We start from the raw sequence: 16,921 nt of genomic DNA on the forward strand, positions 1-16,921 counted from the left end.
ACCCAGCTTTACACCCACCCTGAATGATACACTTTTAAATTCAGGAAATTCTGATGAAGTAGAGTCCAATTGCTGTCAATTTGATTCCGCAGCACAATGCACATGGAATTTGAACATGTTCCTGCTTTCGGGGGAATACCTAGCGGAATGGATTACCGGCAATGTCCATGTGGTCCTAGTGCCAACTGATTCAGTCAGCGCCAGCCGCCTTCGGAATCGCCACCCGGAGTATCTGTGGGCAGGAATTCCGTAGTGTTCATAGACCCTAATGAAATAAAAGTGGCATTGCACCATGACTACCGGTATGTCTACGTTAGTGTCAGTCTTTACTGTAGTTCTGGTATTCTACCAATGGGTCCCTGGCTGTAAGTCCTGCTATGTATTGTAATGGCCGCCATACTGGCTGTCACTCAGCTTTACCAGAAACAGATAAAACTAAGGATGTCTGATGTCATTTGTATCCTCTGAGAAGAAGTAGAGTGTAAGGTGTGAGTGATATGTTTAGCCCAGAGCTGTGTAAACAAAAGTGTAGACAGAGAGAAATGAGCGAGCGCTCCACCCTGAGCTCCACCCAGACTGTAGTGTTACCGCAGGTAGAGTGACAGGTGCACAGACCCGGCTCTGCTGCCTCTGCTCCATACACAGCTCCCGGTAAGGAGCTCCAGGTAAGAATATCATCCTCATTTTTTGAGAGTACAGGGGCAAATGTGACAACTCCATAAATCAGACTGTGACTACCAGAATCACTGACACCAGGGAGAATGTCCGAGTGTGTTCACATTCCCAACACTAACCTTGGAAACAGTCAGCAGGTAGAAGGATGTTTAATAGCAACCTTCGCCTGCTCCTCTATAAATGGCGCCAGTGTTCTGATGAGTATTCCGAAGGGCGATGATGGGGAATTTACATTCTCTGGGTCTTATCTGAACAACTTCATTAATATAATCAGTCATTCTACTACACAAAGACATAAGCAGTTGTTCTATAAGGGATTCTCATCATTCTCACCATCCAGTGACATACACCCCATACCTGATCAGTCACCATGGGTTATATCAGTACAGCCGAAGAATAACAGTCCAGGGTCTTCATCCTGGCAGCAATGACTCTCTGTTATCAGCCACAATGATTCCAGGGCTGGGGGTGATGAAACTTCCCACTATTTAAATACTTATAGATGCCACACAATGAATGGGGCTATTCAGTCTTGTGTAGTAGTATATGGATGATTGTCCTGACGTTCAGGGTCATGTATGGGACATATTACACATGTTTAATATCCATACGCTGTGACCTTGACTGACTCTTTTCAGCAACTCTGACAAGATATCAGGCATCAATGTGTTAATCTATATGTATGTGTGCGTTGCAATGTATATATTGTGTGTTTTTATATATGCACGCGTTCTATAAAATATGTATTAGGGTACATTATTATATATGTATGTGTGGGTTATAATGTATATGTATGCATTATAATATATATGTATGTATGTGTGTATTATATATGTATTTTATATTATGTAAGTGGGCATTTTGATCTGATGTGTGTGTATATATATATATATATATATTTATAGTAATATATTTATCGTAATATATGTACAGCATGTGTGTATACCATATATGTAAGTGTAATATATGTAAACATGTGCATTATAATATACAGTATACATGCCTGTGTATGTGCATATACCTGTGTTATATATGTGTTACGTGTGTGTGCATATCGCAGTTGCCGATAAAAAAGTCACTTTTGCCACACCCTAAATACTGGTCATTTCTTAATTATGATGTCTAGGGAATCTCAATTTAGTGGTCCTTCCACAAGCAGTGTTTAAGTGATCCCATGTTCAGTGCCAGCACACAGTGCCGCCGATACAAAATTATTCAGTGTCACACAATGCCCTATATAGAGACAGAATGCCCCATATTCAGTGTCAGTCAAAAGTGCTCCAAATATAATGTCAGACAGAGTGCCCCATATACAGTGTCAGAAAGTTGTCCAAATACGATTTTCATCTTTTTCATCTTTATAATCTGTGACGTTAGAAAAGTCAGCGCCAACTATCTTTATTTAAAAAAAATCTGCCTGCAAGTATCAGACAAAGAATTATTCACTTATGGTGTCAGTGATATTGGGATACAGTGTCAGGCAAGATTGCTCCATATTCAATGTATGAGAGTAAATTATGTACAGTGTCAGGCAGAGTGCTCCATATACAGTTAGAGAGTGATCCATATAGTTTCAGACAGAGGGTGCTACATATACAATGTCAAAGAGCACTCTATATACAGTGTCAGATATAGAGCACTATATACTGTGTCAGACAGTAAACACTCCATATACAGTATCAGACAGAGTACCCAATATTGAGTGTCAGAAGACGAGTACATAGTGTACAGTGTCAGACAGAGAGTACTTTATACATAGTGTCAGACAAAGAGTATGTTAATACAGTGTCAGACAGAGAGTACCCCATATATATTTTTAGACAGAAAGCATCCTATATACAGTGTCAGACAGAGAATACCCCATATATAGTTTTAGACAGAAAGCATCCTATATACAGTGTCAGACAGAGAGTACCCCATATATAGTTTTAGACAGAAAGCATCCTATATACAGTGTCAGACGGAGAGTACCCCATATATAGTTTTAGACAGAAAGCATCCTATATACAGTGTCAGACAGAGAGTACCCCATATATAGTTTTAGACAGAAAGCATCCTATATACAGTGTCAGACAGAGAGTACCCCATATATAGTTTTAGACAGAAAGCATCCTATATACAGTGTCAGACAGAGAGTACCCCATATATAGTTTTAGACAGAAAGCATCCTATATACAGTGTCAGACAGAGAGTACCCCATATATAGTTTTAGGCAGTAAGCATCCTATATACAGTGTCAGACAGAGAGTACCCCATATATAGTTTTATACAGAAAGCATCCTATATACAGTGTCAGACAGAGAGTACCCCATATATAGTTTTAGAAAGAAAGTATCTGATATATAGTGTCAGACAGAGAGTACCCCATATATAGTTTTAGAAAGAAAGCATCCTATATACAGTGTCAGACAGAGAGTACCCCATATATAGTTTTATACAGAAAGCATCCTATATACAGTGTCAGACAGAGAGTACCCCATATATAGTTTTAGACAGAAAGCATCCTATATACAGTGTCAGACAGAGAGTACCCCATATATAGTTTTAGAAAGAAAGTATCTGATATATAGTGTCAGACAGAGAGTACCCCATATATAGTTTTAGAAAGAAAGCATCCTATATACAGTGTCAGACAGAGAGTACCCCATATATAGTTTTAGACAGAAAGCATCCTATATACAGTGTCAGACAGAGAGTACCCCATATATAGTTTTAGACAGAAAGCATCCTATATACAGTGTCAGACAGAGAGTACCCCATATATAGTTTTAGACAGAAAGCATCCTATATACAGTGTCAGACAGAGAGTACCCCATATATAGTTTTAGACAGAAAGCATCCTATATACTGTGTCAGACAGAGAGTACCCCATATATATTTTTAGACAGAAAGCATCCTATATACAGTGTCAGACAGAGAATACCCCATATATAGTTTTAGACAGAAAGCATCCTATATACAGTGTCAGACAGAGAGTACCCCATATATAGTTTTATACAGAAAGCATCCTTTATACAGTGTCAGACAGAGAGTACCCCATATATAGTTTTAGAAAGAAAGTATCTGATATATAGTGTCAGACAGAGAGTACCCCATATATAGTTTTAGAAAGAAAGCATCCTATATACAGTGTCAGACAGAGAGTACCCCATATATAGTTTTATACAGAAAGCATCCTATATACAGTGTCAGACAGAGAGTACCCCATATATAGTTTTAGACAGAAAGCATCCTATATACAGTGTCAGACAGAGAGTACCCCATATATAGTTTTAGAAAGAAAGTATCTGATATATAGTGTCAGACAGAGAGTACCCCATATATAGTTTTAGAAAGAAAGCATCCTATATACAGTGTCAGACAGAGAGTACCCCATATATAGTTTTAGACAGAAAGCATCCTATATACAGTGTCAGACAGAGAGTACCCCATATATAGTTTTAGACAGAAAGCATCCTATATACAGTGTCAGACAGAGAGTACCCCATATATAGTTTTTAGACAGAAAGCATCCTATATACAGTGTCAGGCAGAGAGTACCCCATATATAGTTTTAGACAGAAAGCATCCTATATACTGTGTCAGACAGAGAGTACCCCATATATAGTTTTAGACAGAAAGTATCCGATATACAGTGTCAGACAGAGAGTACCCCATATATAGTTTTAGACAGAAAGCATCCTATATACAGTGTCAGACGGAGAGTACCCCATATATAGTTTTAGACAGAAAGCATCCTATATACAGTGTCAGACAGAGAGTACCCCATATATAGTTTTAGACAGAAAGCATCCTATATACAGTGTCAGACAGAGAGTACCCCATATATAGTTTTAGACAGAAAGCATCCTATATACAGTGTCAGACAGAGAGTACCCCATATATAGTTTTAGACAGAAAGCATCCTATATACAGTGTCAGACAGAGAGTACCCCATATATAGTTTTAGACAGAAAGCATCCTATATACAGTGTCAGACAGAGAGTACCCCATATATAGTTTTAGACAGAAAGCATCCTATATACAGTGTCAGACAGAGAGTACCCCATATATAGTTTTAGACAGAAAGCATCCTATATACAGTGTCAGACAGAGAGTACCCCATATATAGTTTTAGACAGAAAGCATCCTATATACAGTGTCAGACAGAGAGTACCCCATATATAGTTTTAGGCAGTAAGCATCCTATATACAGTGTCAGACAGAGAGTACCCCATATATAGTTTTATACAGAAAGCATCCTATATACAGTGTCAGACAGAGAGTACCCCATATATAGTTTTAGAAAGAAAGTATCTGATATATAGTGTCAGACAGAGAGTACCCCTACATAGTTTTAGAAAGAAAGCATCCTATATACAGTGTCAGACAGAGAGTACCCCATATATAGTTTTAGACAGAAAGCATCCTATATACAGTGTCAGACAGAGAGTACCCCATATATAGTTTTAGACAGAAAGCATCCTATATACAGTGTCAGACAGAGAGTACCCCATATATAGTTTTAGACAGAAAGCATCCTATATACAGTGTCAGACAGAGAGTACCCCATATATAGTTTTAGGCAGTAAGCATCCTATATACAGTGTCAGACAGAGAGTACCCCATATATAGTTTTATACAGAAAGCATCCTATATACAGTGTCAGACAGAGAGTACCCCATATATAGTTTTAGAAAGAAAGTATCTGATATATAGTGTCAGACAGAGAGTACCCCTACATAGTTTTAGAAAGAAAGCATCCTATATACAGTGTCAGACAGAGAGTACCCCATATATAGTTTTATACAGAAAGCATCCTATATACAGTGTCAGACAGAGAGTACCCCATATATAGTTTTAGACAGAAAGCATCCTATATACAGTGTCAGACAGAGAGTACCCCATATATAGTTTTAGAAAGAAAGTATCTGATATATAGTGTCAGACAGAGAGTACCCCATATATAGTTTTAGAAAGAAAGCATCCTATATACAGTGTCAGACAGAGAGTACCCCATATATAGTTTTAGACAGAAAGCATCCTATATACAGTGTCAGACAGAGAGTACCCCATATATAGTTTTAGACAGAAAGCATCCTATATACAGTGTCAGACAGAGAGTACCCCATATATAGTTTTAGACAGAAAGCATCCTATATACAGTGTCAGGCAGAGAGTACCCCATATATAGTTTTAGACAGAAAGCATCCTATATACTGTGTCAGACAGAGAGTACCCCATATATATTTTTAGACAGAAAGCATCCTATATACAGTGTCAGACAGAGAATACCCCATATATAGTTTTAGACAGAAAGCATCCTATATACAGTGTCAGACAGAGAGTACCCCATATATAGTTTTAGACAGAAAGCATCCTATATACAGTGTCAGACGGAGAGTACCCCATATATAGTTTTAGACAGAAAGCATCCTATATACAGTGTCAGACAGAGAGTACCCCATATATAGTTTTAGACAGAAAGCATCCTATATACAGTGTCAGACAGAGAGTACCCCATATATAGTTTTAGACAGAAAGCATCCTATATACAGTGTCAGACAGAGAGTACCCCATATATAGTTTTAGACAGAAAGCATCCTATATACAGTGTCAGACAGAGAGTACCCCATATATAGTTTTAGGCAGTAAGCATCCTATATACAGTGTCAGACAGAGAGTACCCCATATATAGTTGTCACGATGCCGGCTGGCAGGAGGTGGATCCTCTGTGCCAGAGAGGGATTGGCGTGGACCGTGCTAGTGGACCGGTTCTAAGTCACTACTGGTTTTCACCAGAGCCCGCCGCAAAGGGGGATGGTCTTGCTGCGGCGGTAGTGACCAGGTCGTATCCACTAGCAACGGCTCAACCTCTCTGGCTGCTGAAGATAGGCGCGGTACAAGGGAGTAGACAGAAGCAAGGTCGAACGTAGCAGAAGGTCGGGGCAGGCAGCAAGGATCGTAGTCAGGGGCAACGGCAGAAGGTCTGGAACACAGGCTAGGAACACACAAGGGAACGCTTTCACTGGCACAATGGCAACAAGATCCGGCGAGGGAGTGAAGGGGAAGTGAGGTATAAATAGGGAGTGCACAGGTGAACACACTAATTGGAACCACTGCGCCAATCAGCGGCGCAGTGGCCCTTTAAATCGCAGAGACCCGGCGCGCGCGCGCCCTAGGGAGCGGGGCCGCGCGCGCCGGGACAGGACAGACGGAGAGCGAGTCAGGTACGGGAGCCGGGATGCGCATCGCGAGCGGGCGCCACCCGCATCGCGAATCGCATCCCGGCTGGAGACGGTATCGCAGCGCACCGGGTCAGTGGAGCTGTCCGGAGCGCTGCGGTAGCGAGAGTGAAGCGAGCGCTCCGGGGAGGAGCGGGGACCCGGAGCTCTCGGCGTAACAATAGTTTTATACAGAAAGCATCCTTTATACAGTGTCAGACAGAGAGTACCCCATATATAGTTTTAGAAAGAAAGTATCTGATATATAGTGTCAGACAGAGAGTACCCCATATATAGTTTTAGAAAGAAAGCATCCTATATACAGTGTCAGACAGAGAGTACCCCATATATAGTTTTATACAGAAAGCATCCTATATACAGTGTCAGACAGAGAGTACCCCATATATAGTTTTAGACAGAAAGCATCCTATATACAGTGTCAGACAGAGAGTACCCCATATATAGTTTTAGAAAGAAAGTATCTGATATATAGTGTCAGACAGAGAGTACCCCATATATAGTTTTAGAAAGAAAGCATCCTATATACAGTGTCAGACAGAGAGTACCCCATATATAGTTTTAGACAGAAAGCATCCTATATACAGTGTCAGACAGAGAGTACCCCATATATAGTTTTAGACAGAAAGCATCCTATATACAGTGTCAGACAGAGAGTACCCCATATATAGTTTTAGACAGAAAGCATCCTATATACAGTGTCAGGCAGAGAGTACCCCATATATAGTTTTAGACAGAAAGCATCCTATATACTGTGTCAGACAGAGAGTACCCCATATATAGTTTTAGACAGAAAGTATCCGATATACAGTGTCAGACAGAGAGTACCCCATATATAGTTTTAGACAGAAAGCATCCTATATACAGTGTCAGACGGAGAGTACCCCATATATAGTTTTAGACAAAAAGCATCCTATATACAGTGTCAGACAGAGAGTACCCCATATATAGTTTTAGACAGAAAGCATCCTATATACAGTGTCAGACAGAGAGTACCCCATATATAGTTTTAGACAGAAAGCATCCTATATACAGTGTCAGACAGAGAGTACCCCATATATAGTTTTAGACAGAAAGCATCCTATATACAGTGTCAGACAGAGAGTACCCCATATATAGTTTTAGACAGAAAGCATCCTATATACAGTGTCAGACAGAGAGTACCCCATATATAGTTTTAGACAGAAAGCATCCTATATACAGTGTCAGACAGAGAGTACCCCATATATAGTTTTAGACAGAAAGAATCCTATATACAGTGTCAGACAATAGTACTCCCATACATTGTCAGACATAGAGAACTGTGTATGCATTGTCAGACCTTACTCCCTATAGAGTGTCAGCCAGAGAATGCCCCATATACAGTGTTAGACAGAGATTACTCCATATACAAAGTCAGACTCAATGGGGAAGATTTATCAAAACCTGCGCAGGGGATAAAAGCAGCAGTTGCCCATAGCAACTGATTAGATTGCTTCTTTTATTTTTCAGAGGTCTTTTAAAAATGAAAGGAGCAATCCGATTGGTTGCTATGGGCAACTGCTCCACCTTTCCTCAGCACACGTTTTCAATCTCCATCAGTGTGTCCCATATAGAGTGTTAGAGAGTACTCCATAAATAATGTCAGACAAATAGTGGCAATATACAGTGTCAGAGAGTAACCACATCCATAAATGGGAGAGAGTGTCATACAGTGCCCATATACAGTGGCAGATAGTACCTCAAACTGTATATTGTGTGTGACAGTACCCTATTTACAGTGTCAGGCACAGATTACTCCATATACAGTGTCAGACAGAATGTTCATATACAGTATGAGACAGAGAATACAGTTTTAGACAGAGTGCCGGCTATACAGTGTAAGACAGAAAGTGTCTAATATAAAGTGTTCGGGAGAACCCCATATACAGTTTCAAGTAAAGTGTGTCCCAAATACAGTGTTACAGAGTGTCCAATATATCATATACCTATGCAGCTTGTGAGGTATGGTAACAAGTGAAAACCCTGTGATGGACTCATCAGAAACCAATCAGTAGCACCCATCACATCCTCTGGTTAGCTCATGCATGCTGTAAGATCCAGGAAATGTAATGGTTCCCTTTAAAGGGATTATCCAGGAAAAAACTTTTTTTTTATATATCAACTGGCTCCAGAAAGTTAAACAGATTTGTAAATTACTTCTATTAAAAAATCTTAATCCTTTCAGTACTTGTGAGCTGATGAAGTTGAGTTGTTCTTTTCTGTCTAAGTGCTCTCTGATGACACCTGTCTCGGGAACCGCACAGTTTAGAAGCAAATCCCCATAGCAAACCTCCTCTACTCTGTGCAGTTCCCGAGACAAGCAGAGATGTCAGCAGAGAGCACTGTTGCCAGACAGAAAACAACAACTCAACTTCAGCAGTTGATAACTATTGAAAGGATTACGATTTTTTAATTGAAGTAATTTACAAATCTGTTTAACTTTCTGGAGCCAGTTGAGATTTATATATATATATATATATATATATATATATATATAAGTTTTTTTTCCTGGAATACCCCTTTAAGAATGAGGTGTGTCACTGTCAGACAAAAATGCACTTTCTCTTTGTAAATCAGGTGCATCTAGACGTATAGTATATGCCATTAATAGGAGCGGTCCTACACACATCCTAAGGCCACAGCACATGAAATGTCACCGTCATGGTTCTCAATGGAATCATAAAACAGAACACAGACAGGTTGCACAAGAGATGTAGGAGATTAGCAGTACTCACACATCACACTTCTGGCTCTGGATCTCTTAGATATTCCTGACCATCAGGTAATTCTGGATTACAATAACCTTATGTACCTTGGGAAAATGTTATAACAAAATCAAGTCAAAGGCCAGAAAGTTGACGATAAATGCAGTAATAGGTATTTGCTATGTACTTTTGGATGAATGTAAATGTCGTGTTCTCATATTACACTGAATATGTTCTCTCCACAGGGATCTCACCATGGGGAATGAAGTGAGCAACTCGGAGGTTGAAGAAGAGCAAGAAGGACCTGTGAAGAAAAGTAATCCTGAGGTACAAAGAGTATGTTACAGTGTGGTGGATGCTACCATTTATTGCTGATAAAACTATAAGTGACGCAGAGATTTTCTTTTTTTTTCTTCAGACACAGACCAGTAAAATGGTTAAAGGGGTACTCCGGTGAAAACCTTTTTTCTTTTAAATCAACTGGTGGCAGAAAGTTAAACATATTTGTAAATTACTTCTATTAAAAAATCTTAATCCTTCCAGTACTTATTAGCTTCTGAATGCTACAGAGGAAATTCCTTTCTTTTTGGAACACTGATGACATCACGAGCACAGTGCTCTCTGCTGACATCTCTGTCCATTTTAGCAACCATGCATAGCAGATGTATGCTAAGGGCAGCATGGTGGCTCAGTGGTTAGCACTGCTGCCTTGAAGTGCTGGGGACTTGGGTTCAAATCCCACTATAGGACAATAATAAATAAAGTGTTATTATTATTATAATAATGTCAGCAGAGAGAAATGTGCTTGTGATGTCATCAGAGAGCATTCCAAAAAGAAAAGAATTTCCTCTGTAGTATTCAGCAGCTAATAGGTACCGGAAGGATTAAGATTTTTTAATAGAAGTAATTTACAATTATGTTTAACTTTCTGCCACCAGTTGATTTAAAATAAAAAAGGTTTTTACCGGAGTACCCCTTTAAGTGCCTATTTTTACCACATGGAGGCGGTCTGTCTCAGGTCTTTTTTGGGCCAATAAATCAAATACACTAACTGTGTACATACGTTACATTACTTATGGAACAGTCTACCTCAGGAACTGGTCACAGCAGGAACAATTCAGCTTTAAAACAGGATTAGATACATTCCTGGAACAAAATAAGATTAATGCTTATGAAGAAATATAAAATCTCATCCCTTCCCCAATATCGCGCCACACCCCTACCCCTTAATTCCCTGGTTGAACTTGATGGACATATGTCTTTTTTCGACCGTACTAACTATGTAACTATGTAACTATGTAACTTATCTTAAGTTACATCCTGTAGATCTTTTATTTAAAAATATAAAACATTACAATAATTATAAACAACACCATAACAATAATACAAACAATATATACAAGTAATGAGTCCATATAAGTCCTTAAATGTCCATCAAAGTATCTCCTGGTCCAGCCACATTCTGATCACACACACACCACTATGACAACAACCCCACAAATGTTAACTAAAAAAACACCACTTAATAATAATAGCAATAATAAATAATAATCCTAACAATTATAACCCTAATACTAATCATTAAACTAAAAACCCCTTTCCCGGTTGGATTTTTTTTTCACAAAAAATAAATAAATAATTGTGTTACAAACCATCAAACGCCACAAATCAAAAACACAATTTTTTTAGATATTTTTTATATTTTGTTTGGCCCTGAGCTGGTCCCGCATCCCATGCCCCCAGTACATGATAACAGACGTCCATGAACCAGTCCAGGATTTTTTGTATATATAGACTCCCATGAAACCCCCCTCCCCCCTTTTTCCCACCACCCAACCTAAACTAAACCCCAACACAATGTGATAAACCAACCCCTAGAAAAAAATAATATGCTAAAATACAAACACTAAATATCTAAACACTAAATATATATATATATATATATATATATACATATATATATATATATATATATATATATATATATATATATATATATGTATATATATACACAAACTGGAATATATACAAAAATAGTACAAACCAAACAACAAACAGCAATAATGCTTTCCAGCCACACAAAGCCCAAGTTCAGCACCTACAAGCCCTATTTTACCATATAACTACAGCACAAAACAAAAAGACTAATGTGTCCGCATCAGCCCACCACCAGGGGGAGACAACAGGCTAAGGCACTTTAAAGGCAGAGCCCCTCCACAGACGAGAGGCCCTGCCAGCACCCAGCCTTTCGTAATCCAGAGAACGCACCTTCACCAGGTCACCCAGTATGTTCCTAACCACCTCATCCACAGGGAGGATTTTACGCTGCGTCGACACTAAACACCGTGCGTTCCACGTGTAGTACCTGACCACTTAGCTAACTAGGGATAAAGTGCTCCGGTCCCAGCCTCCAAGGTTTCTGAATGCCCTATAGGCCCATTCCGCATAGGAGGGACTGGCCAGCCTAGGCCAACCAATGGAAGCGCCCAACCTGTTGTAAACCTCGATGTTAAAGGGACAATTAAGCAGAAAATGCTCCATGCTTTCCAGCATGCCTCCACACACTTCGCGGGGACATCCCCAGTCCTCAGAGCTCCTGCACTTCAGAATGTCCCTCACACACAGTTTCCCATGGAAGCAGCGCCAAGCCAAATTCCAAAACTTCAAGGGGATCCTGATAGAATTCAAAAGTCCTAAACTAACCTCCAGATCCAGACTTAGGCAATCCTTGAGCACCAGTGACCTCTGGAAATGAGAAGACATTACCCTCTTGTCAAGGAATTTCCTTGACAGAGTCCTAATCTCCCACATCCCCAAACCCCACCGATGAATAATCTTCAGAACCGGAGAAGCATAAGCCGGGCGATGCCCATGTGGTGTGCGAAGATCCTTCACTTGCCCTCCTGTCCCCCATTCCAGGAAGAAAGGCCAAAACCATCCCCTACAGGAGGATACCCACGGAGGAGCCATCTCTTTCCAGAGGTTTGCTATATTGGTCTTAAGAAAGGTATTCACTAGAAATACCACAGGGTTGACCATACACAACCCCCCCTAGTCTCCTCGTACGGTAAGTAACCTCCCTTTTCACTAGGTTCAGTCTATTCCCCCATAACATTTGGAAGAACACACTGTAGACCCGGGTCCAGAGAGGTTCTGGCAACATGCATACACTGCCCAGATATATCAGCAAAGGAAGCAGGAATGTTTTGATCAGGTTAACCCTTTCCTGGAGGATCAAAGACCAACCCTTCCACTGATCCACCTTCTGAGCGGCGATCTTAAGCCTGTTGTCCCAGTTTTATTTGGGGTAATCCCCTTGACCAAATTCGATGCAAAGGACTTTTGCAGATTCCTGGGGCTCTGGAAGGGTGTCCGGGAGATCAAAACCAGGATCTTCCCCCCACCCAGCCAGAGACTCTCGCACTTGTCCCGGTTGATCTTGGACCCGGATGCCTCCGAGTATCGGTCCACCTCTGACATCACCCTCCTCTTGTGAGGACACAAACACGGTAACATCATCAGCATACGCCACTGCCCTCAGAGCCGAATCTGGCACCGCCAGGTCCATTCTCACCCCCGCCAACGGCCCACAATCAATCCTCCTAAGGAAAGGATCAATTGCAAACACATACAGCAACTGGCTCAAAGGACAACCCTGACGGACGCCAGACCCAACCTCAAAAGAGCAGCCAATCCAACCATTCACAAGTGGGAAACTCTTTGCCCCTGCATACCATATTTCAGAAGAACAGACTAGAGGTACTCATGGTTAACCCGATCAAATGCTTTAGCCTGATCCAAGGACAGCAAGTACCCCTTCCAGTGGCTAGCCCTACCCTGCTCCACAGCCTCTCAGACACTGAGCACAGCACTAAATTTACTGCGGCCCGGAACAGAGCAATGCTGAACCCTGAAAGGAGCCGGGGTGCAAACTCCACCAGCCGGTTAAACAGCATTTTTGCCAGAATCTTTCGGTCCGCATTGAGAAGCGCTATGGGACGCCAATTCTCAATGTGGGATTGGACTTTACCCTTTGACAGGATGATCAGCACTAACCTCCTCATTGACTTTGGCAGAGTGCCTGAGGATAGACACTCATTAAATACCGCAGTCAACAGGGGAACCAAAGTGTCCTTAAAGGTCTTATAGAACTCAGATGTTAAGCCATCTGGATCGGGTGACTTCTTGAGGGCAAGACCATCAATCGCCATCCTGACTTCCTCTTCCCGGATCCTCTCTGTCAAAACGTCAAGAGAGGGGTCTACTCCTGGTTCAGGGATGGTTTCAACCAAGAAAGCTGATACCTTATCTCGATCTAGATCCTTCTTCCCAAGAGGTGCGAGTAGAAGGATCTGACGACCTCCAGGATCCCTGATCTGGACCTTTTCAAGGATCCCGTACTATCAACAGGTCCTGAGACTACTTTACTATTCACTGACATCTTGCAGTTTCTGTAAGGATCGGGAGAGTGGTACTTCCCGTAATCCCTCTCAAAAACCAAAGATGCATGTCATACTGGCTCTTCATCAGCAAGGACTTCACTCCGGAGATATCCTCTCGACTACCTCCAGTCGAGACAAGGTGCTCAAGTTTCTCCCTCAAGCCCTGGTACAAACGGTACCTGTTTAGGCTTCTGAGGCCTGAGAGCTGGCAGAAGAATGTTGCAACCCTTTTTTTGAACATCTCCCAGCAATGGTACCTGGCTTTGAAGAAAATCCTCAAAGGACTGTCTTATCTTTGCTTCTTCCAAGAGAGATGAATTGAGTTTCCAATAGTCTCCGCCCATCTGGGGGTCTCTGTAACATTCAGAGAAAACTAAATTATACAGTGATCAGAGAATTCCACCTCAACAACAGACACTGCTGAAGAGACGGCTACCTCCTTTAAATAAAACCTGTCTACTCTGGACCTACAACTACCTCTATGATAGGTGAGTCCTGCGTGGCCTCAGGTGTGCCGGATGTGGACATCCACCAAGCGAGCCTCACTCGCTACGCTTTTAAGGGCGACGCTATGATAAGTCAGCTTGTCTCTGGAACCTCCCCTGTCTTGGAGCCTCATGACAGCATTAAAGTCCCCTCCAAAGACCACCTGCCGACTTGTAAAAAGAGAGGGCTTAATCCTCATAAAGAGACACTTAATAAGGCGAAGTTCTTGTCCCTTAATGAGGACATCTAAGATCAGGCACCTCGTCGGTATTCTACCGCTGCGGCAAAAAGGACCGCCACTCCGCTATAGGGCTCTGCTGCAAGAGACCAGTAGAAGGGCCCATTCCTCCACTCTCTTTTAGCCTTATGTATAGATGGCATATCTGTAAGCCTGGTCTCCTGCAAAAATAAAATATCAGCATTAATATGGGCAAAAAAAAACAATAGGTCGCAAATCAAGTCGTATCTGACTTAATGCTGGCAATGTTAATGGATGCCAGAGTCAACGGAGAGGGTGCAGCCATCAAGGGTGATTGAGTTAGACAGCTTACTTTTTCCCACCATCCTACCCATCCACCCCACCACCCTCCTCGTCAGATAATGGTTTACCCCTTTTTAGTGAGATGGATGTGTCCATTTTCCCTTTATTTACATTTTCCTCATCCCCTGACTCCGGGACAGTCCCCCCCCCCGAAGACATAGGTTCCCCAGTGAGAGAGGACTCAAGGTCCTCACCGCAACTTCCAGAACCTCACCCGCAGCCTCCTCCTCCATATAGAAAATGTTGCAGAGGGCTCGGAACCTGTTGGAGAGAACACTCAGAGGGGGGTCAGTTGTACCTTCCTTTGGCATCTGGTGGGTGGGAGAAGATCTTAAATTTCGCTTTGTTTCTGCCCATCTCCCACTGTCCTCATCCGTGCTCTCACCATGGGAGGACAGTGAGGAGACAGCATCCTCCTCTTTGTGGCTCCTCCCAATCTCCTCATCCAGTTCACTATGCCCCAGGGCCTCAGCAGTAAGACTGGCCGCAGGGACAGGATCAGAAGTCACCTCAGTTGGCAGACACTCCTGTGACTCCTGAATCTCCCTATCCCTTTGACAATTCTTGAGATGCCTCAGTTAGGCAGGCGTCTTTTGCTTATTTTTCTTCACTGGCCCTTGCACCCCTTCATCCCCTCCAGCCGTCCCCCCAGCAGAATCCACCTCATGGCTTACTCCCACCGGGGCTACAACCGAGTTGACAAAGGAATGAGGGCAGCGACTGAATGGATGACCTAAGTCACCACACAGGTAACACCTAATCTCTGCACAAGATGCAACGAGATGGCCTATTTCCCCACACAGAGTGCACTTCTGCACAGTACAACTGGCACTAAAATGTGTGGGGTCGCCACATCTGTGACAGAGCTTTGGCTGACCCTGGTAGAAGATCTGGATATGATCTCTTCCGAGGAAGGTCACAGATGGTATATGGGTAATGGTGTGTCCTGAACGCCTAAGCTTGACCATAAACGTCCAGGCCCCTTACCAGATGCCATATTCATCCCTGTTCTTTTTTGGGACCTCCACCACCTCTCCATACCAACCTAGCCACGTCATGATGTCAATACAAGAGAGTGATTCGTTACGGGTTTAAACAGTCACTTTCTTGACATTGTTTTGGCGAGACACCGCCTGAATGGCAAAGTCACACCAGACAGGCTCGTTCTTTACCAGCTCATAATTCGACCAGAAGAGCTCAAACCCCTCCGGCTGAACAAAGCTGATATCGAACTCAGGGGTACCATAAGGATGTATCAAGGCGTAGATGTCAGCTGCCTCAAAGCCCAACTTCAGCAGAAGCTCAACAACTTAAGATCTTGGAGGACATGTATCACTGCCTCTCCACCTAAGCTGGACCACATTCCTCCGGAGACCACCTGGCCCGGCTGTCGGGAGGGACCACACAGTATCCCCCTCTTTCCTCTCGGAAGGCTGAAAGACCATGTCTCTCTATCCAAAAGGATAGATCAATCTCTCTACCCTCTACATTGATTGATCCCTCCCCTCTCCTTGAGGCCCCCAGTAGACGCTGCTGCAAATTGCTCTCCCCAGAACCAGAAGATGAGGAATGTGTCCCCCTCCCCCCATTGGCAACATTTGCGTAGCTGCGTATCGGTGCTGCCACTGCTGGAGGTGCAACTGGACAAGGCCCTACATCCCCACCACTAATCTGTACCCCTTCACCACAATCCTCCACATAATCCATATTCACACCATTATTACCTGTTTTAGGTGATGTGCCCCCCCCCCCCCCATACCTCCACCCAAGCTACAGCCCATACCACCATTCAAAGCCCCAGACAGATTTTTATTAACAGATGAATTTTCC

At 42.3% G+C, this 16,921-nt stretch overlaps 1 protein-coding gene across 14 annotated transcripts in view; it reads left to right on the forward strand.

Moving 5' to 3' along the window:
• Positions 1-16,921, forward strand: part of BCAS1 (brain enriched myelin associated protein 1) — a 205,107-nt gene that overhangs the window by 42,374 nt on the left and 145,812 nt on the right. For all 14 annotated transcript variants that reach the window (XM_056548663.1, XM_056548667.1, XM_056548664.1 and 11 more), the window contains exon 2: positions 9,868-9,949. In XM_056548663.1, the coding sequence (XP_056404638.1) occupies positions 9,878-9,949 (72 nt within the window). In that variant the 5' untranslated portion in view covers positions 9,868-9,877. The remainder of the gene's footprint in view (positions 1-9,867; positions 9,950-16,921) is intronic.

The sequence above is a fragment of the Hyla sarda genome, chromosome 12 (assembly GCF_029499605.1).
Source record: "Hyla sarda isolate aHylSar1 chromosome 12, aHylSar1.hap1, whole genome shotgun sequence".
NCBI lineage: Eukaryota > Metazoa > Chordata > Amphibia > Anura > Hylidae > Hyla > Hyla sarda.